Source organism: Cinclus cinclus, chromosome 9 (genome assembly GCF_963662255.1).
Source record: "Cinclus cinclus chromosome 9, bCinCin1.1, whole genome shotgun sequence".
Lineage (NCBI taxonomy): Eukaryota > Metazoa > Chordata > Aves > Passeriformes > Cinclidae > Cinclus > Cinclus cinclus.
In genome coordinates this window covers 25,708,895-25,721,394 of record NC_085054.1, presented here as the reverse complement: position 1 = coordinate 25,721,394, position 12,500 = coordinate 25,708,895, and the positions used below count along the sequence as shown (strand labels likewise).

Here is a 12,500-nt window from a genome sequence, read left to right as displayed (position 1 = left end):
AGCCTCAAATCTAGATTGCAAAAATTATCTGGTCTAAAGGAAGCTGGTGTGTTCAGAGATAGCCCTGTTCCCAGTTGTCTGGTTTTAATGCAGGGTATCATGAAGAAATGAGTGCAGGGGAACAGGCTGTGCTGTACCAGTATGTGGCTGCCCAGTGTGAGGCCCTGGTCCCCTTCACTTAGGAACAAGTGCTTTGGAAAGGGCTTGTCCCAGATGGGGACAAGAATTAAATGTTGTGCTTTTTATGATGGGGCAACTCTTCATCAGTGAGCTGAGCACAAGTCCTTCGCAAGCTGCAAGGGCCAGGAGCCTGGAAAGGGATTTTTAATACTACTTTGTATTTATTTTATATGTATTTTATGTATATCTTATAGTCGATAATTAAAATATAATATATATATATATATAACATATATTGAATAGTAACTTGTTCCTCTTGACAGCACAATACAAGATTTGTGTAGTCACTGTTTGAACTCTCAGTTGAAAACCATTTCCTATAGAGACACTTGAGTATACAGTGACTCATATTTTCCTCATGCTGTTGAATATTTTGGACCAAATCTCATCCCATCAAGATGCAGGTGTAGCAAGACAGCAAAACAGGAAAGAAATCCATCTCGAAATCACATTTGAGTACCCAGAAATGCCATTAGGCTCAACAGGCATCCTCAACATTGTGAACAGCCTGCAGAGAAGAAGTAGATGTGAATAAATAAGGCAGACTGAAGACAAAAGCTTAAAATGAAAGTGTTTATACAGTGCTAACTAGAAGGTACCAGATAGGATGTAAAATAACAAATTCAAAATGGGAACATTTTAGCAGTGTCTAAGGAAAGCCATCCAGTACTCCCAAGGAAAACAGCACTCACCGGAGCACTGATGGCACGTGGTGGATGAGCCTCTGCCATAAACATGTGGAGGCATTCATATAGAATGACACCTTTCCCTCTTGCACATGTGAAAATAGTATAACTTCACATTCATGCAAGCTGTGGTTAAGTTTGGGAGCAGATGCTACTCTTTTAGAGTCATAGAATGATTTAGGTTGGAAAAGACCTCCTGAGGACTGAGTCCATCCATTCCCCCAGTGCTGCCTAGCCCACCACTAACCCATGTCCCCAAGTGCCACATCCACACGGCTTTTAAATCCCTCCAGGGATGGTGACTCAAAAAAATAACAAATAAGAAAGTGAACAAAATAATTAGAGAAGTTCAGCCTTAAATTGAAAGACAGCTTGGAAGTGCCCTTTCTTTGGTTGTTCATTCAGTGACGTCTAATCTTGAAATGCCTTCCTGCAGCAAAGGAATTTGAGGCACTGAGCCCTTCCAGTGGAAGATGTGTTATTCACTGTTTTGTAGGAAAGTCCAGCATGTGCTGAAGGTGTGAAAGTTCTGCTATAGTTGAAACCTCAGCATCAATTTCCCCATTACAGCGTGTTTTCTCAATGGGCTATAGGCAGTTTATAGTCCAGAGGAGCAAACCTCTAATTTTGATACTAGCAAAAAGAGACATTCTGTGTTTCCTTTGCGTTCTTCAGTTGAGAAACCAGATAGAATTTGAAGTAGTTTGTTGTGTTTATAGTATAGACAGAGACTCAAGTGTTCATCTCTTAGTTTCCTTCCTACCTGCTCTCTGGTTGAGATGTGGGTAACTAGAGACTCAGAAATACCACTGTATAGTCACAAATTAACAAAAAAATACAGTTTTGAAAATTTCAAGACAAATACTTCATGCTGAGATAGAATGGCAGGAATTAAGTAAGGGCTGTGAAATTCACCTGTAAGGCACTGAGACACCACAAGAGGAAACAGCCTCAAGTTGTGCCAGGGAGGATTAGGTTGGATATTAGGAAAAAAATCCTCACCCAAAGGGCTGTCAAGCTCTGGCAGAGGCTGCCCAGGGCAGTGGTGGAATCCCCATCCCTGGAGGGATTTAAAAGCTGTGTGGGTGTGGCCCCTGGGGACAGGAGTTAGTGGTGGCTTTGACAGTGCTGGGGGAATGGTTGGACTCGATGACTTTCGAGCGCTTTTCAGAGCTAAATGATTCTGTGATGCTCTGACCTTTTAGCTTGACCAAAAATTGCATGTTTACCAGTTTATAGAAAGATCCACAGAGGACAGAGAGTGTGTTTGGGGTTGAGTGGTGTTTTTTTCTCCCTCGGTTTCAATTGCCTGGGTTCCTTATTAATTGTTGAAGCAACATTTGCTCCGTTGGCATCAGCAGTGTAGGAAAGGAGAGCGGAACTATCTCAGAAATACAAAGAGCTGAGATATTTTGTGATCTCTTCCCACTCAAACATATCCTTCAAATCGCATTCCCTCAGTCAAGGGAAATAATTTCAGTTACCCTGGTCACAGTAGAAAGCAGTCCTCTTTTTGAATGCCTTTTTTCATTACTGGAGATATGTTTCTGAGATGAGAAACGATGTTTCTTCTAATTATGGTTACATGTAGTTAATTTCCTTATTTTAAAAGCTCAGTGTGAAAGGCAGTTTCCTTTAAAAAGGGAGGGGGGGAAGAAAAAAGTGATACAGCTGATGTTCCTGTTGCCTTAGCAACAGATTTATTTATTAGGGTCTGAAATGACATGAGTTAATATACCACATACCTGCTGATCGGCAAACTCTCCTATTTCAGCTCCAGTTGACAATTAAGTCCTGGACAGCTACAGCCAGGGGTTAATGTTACTCATTAGGAGAACTAGGTCATTACTGGGAAATCAAGGCACTTAAGGCAGCATGGATAAAATACAAAATTCAACATCTCAAGGAGTGAGGGGTTTTATGTTAATTAACCTTATTTTCCTTTCATTAAAAAAAATCTTTCATATATGCATATGACAGTGGATCAATTAATTGAGAAAGGGAAAAAAAAAAGAAGTAAGCTGTAGTTTACTTTCCTAGTTGTCTTCATTTCCTTTGGAAGGGTTTCATTATTTTATGGAAAATTCTTATGTCTATATGATGAGTAAAAAGGGTATTAAAATTAAGAAGGGAATCATCATGGAAATCAGCTTTACCACAAGGGAATGAGCAAATAAAAGCCTTGGAAATGAAAATAAATAAGCTTTGCTAATACCTCACCTAAGGAGCAGAATATAAGCCCATCAGAGCTTGGAGATATTTAGAGGTACTTCTTTGCTTCTTTATTAAGCAGTTACATAGTTATTTGACCTTCAGAAACCGAAACTTTAGAGAACTAATTCAAGTTGTTGGCAAATATTCTATTTACAGGAAGCTGATCAGTGGCATAGCCACTCGTAGTAACTCCTGTAGTTTGTAATTGGCTTCTGATTTCCAGGAAAATTAAATATATTATCTGAAAGTTTTATTAAGATATCTGAGTGGGAGTTTTAACTTGATAAGTTGTAAGTGATTTAATAAAGCTCTCCTGAAAGCCTTTATTTACTAACTTTTAGCAGGCTTCATTCTGATACTGGAGAACTTAATAGGCTGAAAAAGAATGGCATTGAAATCGTATTGAAGCTTATTTTTTTTACTCACTGCTTCCCCAGATACACTTGGTTCTTTCACTTGCTCTAGGGACTGTACTTTATTTTCTGTATTTAAGCTCTGCGGAACAATTCTGCTCCTTATTGTATTTTGACCAATTTGGTGTAAAACCTATTTTTGTTCCTATAAAGTCAAGGTTGAAACAGCAACTTACCTGGGCTGCACATAGTGAACCATTGTATCAGGTGGGAGGAGCATTGTTCCCTGTAACAAAAGCACGATTAAAACCCCATGAGTGTTTTTCATCTGCATGGGGTAGTTTTACTCTCTGATTCACCTTTCCTAAATATAATAAACATGCTGAATAATACCAAGATTCTGCCTGAAATATCACACAAAGAAACTGTCCTTCAAGGCCAGGTTGGATTGGAACAGCATGGTCTTGTGGGAAGTGTCCCTTCCCATGACAGGAGTGTTGGGATGAGATGAGCTTTAACGTCCCTTCCCATCCAAACCATTCCATGATTCTGTGATGCTGCAATTCCCTCTGTGCTATCCAGATGCTCACAAAGCAGCCACTTCAGTGCCATCCTCCATAGCCTGTTACAGTAAATGTTTTAGCCATGGTTGAAAAACTGATTTTGACAATGTAAAAATACAACTGCATCACCTGGACAGTTGAAGAATATTTTAATTTGAAACAGATGCATCAAAGACTGTCCTAACAGCTCCAGTAAGATTGGCTCTACCTTTTCCCAGAATGGGAAATTCATTTTATGGGGAATTTTTTTCCCCTCCTGTATAGTTCTGAAACCCAAGTCTTTGAGCAGAATCACATGTGAACAGGTGGGATTGAGGAGTTCTCTCAAGGCTTTGCCACCTATACCTCTCAATCCTTTTCTACTTCCTTCACCTAATACTAATTTGGTTTTGGCCTTTCAATCCTCATCCTTCTGTCTTTGCCAGGCTCAGTTCTCTGGGCATCTCCTCACTCATAATCTTGTGCAGCAAATTTTCATCTCGCTCTTATCTAGTTCCTCAGCCTTTCTCTGTCTCCATCACTTCACTGCTTGTCTCTGCAAGGAATTTTCTACAACATATCCAAGGTAGTTTGCAGTTTTACTAGGTAGTGTTGTGTCTGAGCTTTTTTTTTTTGGGTCTTATTCTTCATATGTTCTGGAAAATTTTGAACAGGATTTTTCTAGAAGATTATAGTCCAAGATAAGTGTCAGTTTTGGGAAACATCATAGGCAAGGACAGAAGAGGTTTTATAATACAAAGTCCACAGCAAACTTAGCAGATGGTGCCAGCAGCCCCCTTTGTAAGTCACAGCAACCTGGACCAAAGTATGGGAATAACCTTCAAAAGACAAAAATCAAGTATTTCATAAGCAAGTGATCTAATATTCCTCCTTATTTTCACCAGTAATAGGAGGGTTATGTTTCTTCCATCAAATCTGTTTTTAATTAGTTTCCTATTTTGCCACACTACAACTGTTCAAGTCTGTTCTCTTTGCCTTCTTCTCCCCCCTGCTCTCCTTTTTTTTTTTCTGTATTTTCATGCTATACCCCCCTCCCTGTGTCCTCTAATGGCTGTTTATTCTCAGCTGTGTTTTTGCAAACCTGACTCAATGCACTGAGTTGACTCCTCATTCTGAAAGCAGAGAGATTTGGAGTTACTTTAATCTTATTGAATGATGAGTTTCAGGCCTTGGTGCCAAGAAAGTTCCTGGTTGGAAGCTTCTTCCTTGGAGATCCCAAAAGGATGAGTTATCTCGGGTACCTGAGCTAATTCCTCTCAGGGCATTACTCAGTAAAGAGCAGGATATATTTTTTGACCCAAGCAGGGTGTCTGGTGGAGTTTTAAGTAGTTGTAGCTTGTTTGTGTGAATCCATCGTGGAAATCAGAGGGGCCACAGGGTCTTGTATGGTGGGATCACCATTCCCAGGAAAATCTCTAGTACTATACAGTTTATGTAATAATTTATATATAAATTTATGTTTATGTACATTTTCTGTTCTTTCAAGGAATTGCTTTAGTAGACTGTTATCCACTCATTAACATATTTGTAACCCTCTTATGATTTCTATGACATGACTTTTTTACAGCATTTTATAGTTGAATTGCAGCAGGATATATTGTGTATGGTTACCAGGGCTGTCAGGGTCACTCAAATATTTTATGACCTCCCAACAGCAGGAAAACCTTTTATTATGTTACCTTTGGAACACTAAAGGAAGTTTTTTTGGTTTTTTGTTTTTTTTTAAATAAACTCTTTGGGGTAGTCCACAACTTACAGGGTTGTGTTGCAAATTGAAATAAAGTGTTTTTATTTTTTAATCTGAACCCTCTACTTGTGAACAGCCAGAATGGCCAAGCTGAAGTAAAATAAATGAAAGGCACTGGAATGAAAATGCATTGATTTTTACACCAAGGTAACTGAGACCAAATGGTGGTCTTTGTCTTCAGAGTTTAATCTCCCTTTAAGAAATAAGCAGGAGGCTCCATGACTGATGCTGGTCCTGAGGTTTCTTTGGTTAAGGGACGTGCAATATTTTATTTTGAGTTTTTTCTTCATGAGTTGTGAGGGGAGAAGAAGAATCTAAACATTAAACTCCCAAGGTTCTTTCTTGTTTCTTTTTTTATGAATCTCTTGTAGATAACAGGAGATAGGAGAAAATGCTTTTCCAGCGTAAAGCAAAATGCCACCCATTTTTCTCAGGCCAGCAATTTGAACGAATCAGAGGGTAAAATACACACTCCTCACTGTAAATACGTCATGGGCTCTAATAGAAAATAAAACACTGTATTTGCCAGCGCTGTTTGGCCACTTTTTGCTTCTCCAGTGCCATTTTTTAATTCCTTGGCTTGCAGAGGTGTTCTGAAAGCATGGGCAAGGATCAGGACCCTTATTTGCTTGTAGGACCTACAAATTGCCAGCTAAAATTTATTCTGTAGGGTCCTTTTTCACACAGAAACATTTTCTTATACTTAACTCCATTTTCAGTGAACTGAAGGAGTATTGGATGTTTTGGTAACTTTTGATGCTGATGATGCCAGACAATGTTTAGAGGCACAATTACAGCAAAGACATTTTGTAGAGCAGATCAGCTGAAAAAGAAAACTCACTGGACTTAACCGCATATTTACAGTCTACCTCAACCTCATCTTGGAAATGTAAAAAGATGGAAAAATACTGTGATAAATTGAATAAATGGAAAGCAATTAACTTTTCCTTCATGTTTGCATTTTCATAGTTATTTCTTTTCTCCCTGTTTAATTTCTAATTGTGCTTTCCTGGCAGTAACTTTTCCTTTTTTGCAGTTGTCATGAGCATTGTTACCAGAATTTGGTATTAGAATTTTAATATTTTTTGGTCCCCATTTTTCCTCTTGTAATCTTAACATAGACAATGTATATTAAAGTCGTTTGATTCAGGAAAGTCTTCTGTCCTCTGTGAAAATAATTACTGGAATGTATTACATTTCATGTATTGAATAGGCTTGTAACATGAGTAGTCTTCTTTAGGAAGAATATTATTCTCTTAAAGTATTTACTGACTGTGATTCTCACCATATTTCTGAAAATGAAGGCTCCTCTAAGACCATATCTTGCAGATGGGGAAACCTGGGCAGAGCTGTCTTATGGGAAATCAGTGTCAGGAAAAGACCAGAATTCTGCAAATCTCTATTTTGAAGGCCAGGTTTATTTTTTTTTTTTTTTTTTTGTGGCCACTCTCCTACTTTCTAAAATTACTTGATTATAATAAACCTGTATTCAATTTTTTCTGAGCTCAAGATTTAATGTGAAATATCAAAATGCAATACAGTGCATAGTATAATGGAGGGGAAAAAATCCCTGATATTATTCTTTAGATTAGATTTTGATGAAGTGGAGCCTTGGTTTTAGTTCTGTAGGGTGTGTGTAGGTCTTCTATTTACCCTGTATTTTTCCTTTTCCTCCCTGTGTTTGGATATGCCATACTTTAGTTTTCACCGGGAATATTTTTATTTTTTAACGTTTGTTTGTTTTTTTCCTTCTTCTTGTGTTTTTCTTTGCTTTGCCCAGTAGCTCTGCCTCATTCGATGCCAGACTTGCTCCTCATTGCTTCACTTTCCCAAAACAAAAGGTTCAATGTCATCCATGTCAAGGTCTGTGTCTTGGAAACCTCATTTCCTTTATTTTTAGTTATAGATTCTGTGCTCATGGACTTGCCCAGCTCCTCACACTTTCCCTGTGCTGTGCTCCAGCCATGCCTTTTCCTGGCTGATGTCCCCTGTCCCTTTTCTCTCAGGATGTCTCTTGGCTCACCAGTCCTGATCTCCACAATTGCTGCCCAGCTCCATCAACGAGTGATTCTTCAGTGGCCTATTTCAACATCTGTTTTCTAGCAATCATTGTAGGCAGGCAGAAATCCATCTTTTACTTCGTGCTTCATGTCCTAACAAATTTTTAAAAATATAAAAAAAAGTGGTATTTCAGCTTCTGAGGATTTTGTGCCATTTCCCACCTTTGCCCATCTGACATGAAGGTGATTTTGGGGAATGGGGAGGCAGAAGGAGCTGTAGCCAATGTGAACTCCTTTGACTTTTAGGCACTGTGCAAAGGGAAATATTACTACATGCCCGCACAATTTGGGGTTCTCCATGCTGCAAATCTCCCATGCTAAATGCCCTAAGATTAAGATCAACCCATTTAATGTTGCTTTTATCTCGCGCAGTTGTAACCCTTTCAGAATGTGTAGCACCTTAATGGTGGGACTCCATGGTCTTCAAAGTCCTTTCCAGCCCAAATGATTCTGTCATTCACAGACAGGGCCGTGGCTTTCACAAGCATTATATGGCTTTTATGGATTATTTTCTCAAACTTTTACACTTTTCCCCCTGCTTTTGCACTTCTTTTTTTTTAACTGATAAATGCATTTACCCCTTTGCTTTTAATATATTTTTAATAGACTGCATTTATTTTCCCTCTTTGAGCAAATCCTTCTGCTTTTCCCCAACTCTTCCACTTTCTAATTGCATTGCTAGATGTGCCTTCCTCCAAATCCTAAAGAACTGTGATTATCATCATGTAGGATAAGTTTACTTTATACTTAAAAAATTAAAAGTCAGAGAAACCATATGTGTCTCTTACTGAATTACACCCAAATTTAATTGATGAATATTCATTGAATAATGTAAAGGGCCAAATTCTAGTGGGGTTTTTTTTTGGGTTTTTTTTTTTTTTTTTTTTTTTTGGTTTGTTTTTTTTTTAAATGTGTTTCTCATCACTGGTCAGGGATGTGGATGAGAATAACTCCAGTTTAGGTGGTCCATGTACTCTGCTTCCTGTCCCATCAATGGGTAAGGCTCAAGGGCTCAAACTGAATTCCCAAAATCCCTGAAGAGCAGAAGGGTGACATTGATTGCATAGAGGAGCATCATCATAGTGCTATGAAGTTGCTTTTTAAAATCACTTTAGGCTGAAAAATGGGATGTCAAGTCATCAATTAATCCTGACAGCATCCTTATGTGGTGAAAAAATAATATTGTCACACCCATTTTATGAGCAGAAAATCTAAGGCAGAGATAAAAATGGAGGCTCACTAGTGGTACTGCAGCTCCCACCACACTCCCATTCCCTGTTCAAGGACACTTCTCAAAGTTTTATATCAGATTACAAAGGGAAGTCACTAAATCAGAATGAACACTGGGCCACAACCCCCTACCCAGATCACTATACAGCCAGTTCCGAAGAGAGACTTCAGATGTGTCTCTTAAATTGTGAGCTAGAGTCAATAAAAATGAGAGCTGTGTAGTATTTCAATATGGAGATTGAATGTCTCCAAGGCAGGGCTCTCAAATCTGAATGTAGGTGTGGTGTCTGTGCCTTACCACTGTAGTTTGGTCATTCTGGTATTTTCATGTTTTTAGGATGAAATTCAGAGCATCTTCATACCATGCCTACTTCTTATTTTTCCTTTACCAGATGCATATCAAATCAAGTGAGAATACAAAAGCATTTCAAATACCTCAACTAAACAACAAAGCCAGACCATGGAGTCACATTAGCTTGACTTTTCACCAAACATACTATCTTAAAAGTTTGCATTTTAATATCAGGCTTTTATACTGTTTTGCAGTTCTTCTTCAGGAAATGTAGTATATATAATTAATACAGTTTAATAAAGCTCAAAAATGCAACAGATGCAGCCAAAAGTGCACATCATTTTGAGCAGATCTTTACAGAACAGACATTCCATATTGTGTTCATCTTTTTCCACGATCACTGCTATGGCAATCTGGTGTGTTTAGCAGTTGTTGCTGAGTAAGGCAGACTGGATTGTATATGATTTTCTCCATGTCAGCCAAGAAACAGAGCTCTCTCCTTTTTGATGCAGCAAAGAGGTGGTCTTGTACTATTTATTTTTTTTTCTACCAGAGGCAGAAAAAAATTCTTATTCTGTATCCTGCAAGAGCAATAATACACTGCAGGCTGTAGGTGTGTGGTTTCCGAAGGTTTCTGGAGGTCTCAACTGAAAATAAAATGCTTGTGGTGTGGAGAAGCCACAGGAACAGATAAAATCTCTTAAGATGAGCTCCCAAACAGAAAAGCTAAAACATTCACAAAATGTGTCATTAAAATCTGGGAGTGTCCCCTAAAAGGGAAACATTTTATATGGGGGGGATGGAAGGAGGTTCACCTACAGCAGAAAACCCCCAAGAGAGGCTCCAGTGCGGAGGAAACGTTTCCCCTTTCAGCATTCCTTCTGGGTGCCAAATTTTCCTTCTGTTCTTCCCCACCTATTAAACAAAGCTGCAACTTCCAATTCCTATCAGTTTTCCTAAATATGTGCAGCTTATGTGGCTTCGCTGAGCTGTAAGGCTCCGTGTTCTCCTGCCAGCTCCTTGACAATGTGGCTCCAACAGCATCCTCCACTTTTGGCTGCCTCTGGGACCCCTGGTCTCTTCTGGAAAGTGAGAGGGAAAGCATATCCTTAGCTGGAAGGACTTCTTGTGACTGTGAAGCTGATAGCGGGGCTGTGAAGAGCTTGGAAGGATCCCTGTCAGCGTCGTGGCTGTCGAGTCTGCCGGCTCCGCGCGCCGGTCCGCCACGATGAGTGCCTGGGTGGGCTTGTGGCATCACTCACAAAGCACCCACAAAAGCCTGTCCAGGGGAAACTGAGGCTTGGGGGAAATTCTGTCATGAATTTCACCAACTGCCGGCACTGTGGAAGTTTTCCTTGCAGGCATTCATAATGGGGATGTTCTCTTCCAGCCAAATCCAAATCCACGCAGTCCGGTGTTGGCTCTTTGAGCTGGGCATTTAGAGGGAACTCAGTATTTTCAAAAGTTTCTGCACAGAAGATACCTGCCAGAAATAGGTGGCTCTTTTAAGAGTGAGGATGCAGTAAACTAATAGTCAAAGATTGGGATCTCTGTAGCTGGGAGAAATCCACCCTCCAAACCAGTGCTTGCATCCACTTGGGTTACTGGAATTGCCAGAGAAACTCCTGGGTCACAGATGTGAAACAAATTACGAGACTTAAGCAGTTGCATTCCTCCTTATTACTGAACAAAACAAACTGGGGGGATGGAGGACTTCTTAGAGTGATTATTGTCTGGCTTTAAGAAAATGGGACTAATTCTGAAGACTCCACAATTCCTGGAGGTTTCTCAGCCTAGGGAAGTCGCATTAATTATAAGATTAATTTATTTTAATTCCCTAAACCAAAAATATTGACTGAATGAGAAATTAACATGTGTGGAGCTGCAGATGTCATTTGGCTTTAGATTTCCTGAATGATATAATTATTAATTTTTCATATAGTAGTGTGAGAGACCTACAGATTTCATTCTGCAAAATTACTCTGTGAAGAAAGACACCAGGACAGCTGAGATATAGATTTTTCCCTTAATACAGGAAGGAAAACAATGAAATTTTCTAAATAATAAATAAAACCAAAATATTTTAAAGGCATATGGTGCACATCTGTTGAAATACAATAATTTAAAGCACAGTAATTAAATGCAAGATATAATATTCACCTCAGAGTGAGGAAATTATCGCATTCCATTTTTAATATAACTTATTTGGGAATTTTAAATCATTTGTGATACCTTTTGAACCTTTCATTCTATGCTAGTAAAAAAGATAGATTGGAAAATTGGGGGGTTAATTTATTTTTAGATGACCTAACTTGCGTTTCATGTCATTGATTATCATACCCATACAAACCTTTAATATTATCTTCAATTGAAATTATAAATAAGTACAAGTTTCTTATATTCTGTTTTAATTTCCAGTTAACTCCTTAAAAATGTAAATGTGGAAAATGCCTCGTGATAGTCTATTCCTTTCTTTACCTAAAGCACTGAATGGATTGGAAGTTTTTAATAAGTATAGCATGAATTCCTAAAATTCCAGTTTGAGAAATCCTGTAGGTTTAGGAAAAGTTTTTGTTTAACCTATTTCTCCTGAAAAAAAAGAATTGTAATGGAAGTCATATATGTATTTTTTGGACAGGGAGGGGAAAAAAAATAATTTCCTACCCATTTTTTAACCTGATTTTGCCTTCAGGTAAAAAGTCCTTCTCACTTTCAAAGCTGATAATTTGAGGAGTAAATGCATTGGTAGAGGACAGGGAAGAGAGAGAGAAGAATCTTCTGAAACAGAGTTTTGACCCCAAGTGTTGCATTGAGGAAAATGTTCAGCCATGAGGGAGAAGCAAAGAGGGAAATTATTTGAATCAATTTAGTCCCCAAAAGTGCAATTCTAGAGGAATAGTGTTTTGATAAATAAAAAAACCTCCCATTATTCCCCAACTAAATGTAAACAAAGCTGAGATAAATCCTGTTTGTTTTAAGGGAACATGACAAAGATCCTGAAACTTTCTTTAAAGTCCTGATGAAGCTGAAAGAGCAAGATCTGTCTTTCCAAGTGTCTGTCCTCGGAGAGACTTTCAGTGAAATTCCAGGTACCTTTCCTTTTTTTCTTTACTTTAAAGTTACCATAAGTAGATACTTCCAGAAATAGTTTTCATTTATGTATTTTTTTTTATCT

General features: G+C 38.5%; 1 protein-coding gene across 1 annotated transcript in view; it reads left to right on the top strand.

Annotated features, from left to right (window-relative positions):
* GTDC1 (glycosyltransferase like domain containing 1) overlaps positions 1–12,500 on the top strand; it is a 160,727-nt gene that overhangs the window by 130,513 nt on the left and 17,714 nt on the right. Inside the window, exon 7 of the mRNA XM_062498380.1 lies at positions 12,305–12,414. Coding sequence (XP_062354364.1) covers positions 12,305–12,414 — 110 coding nt within the window. The remainder of the gene's footprint in view (positions 1–12,304; positions 12,415–12,500) is intronic.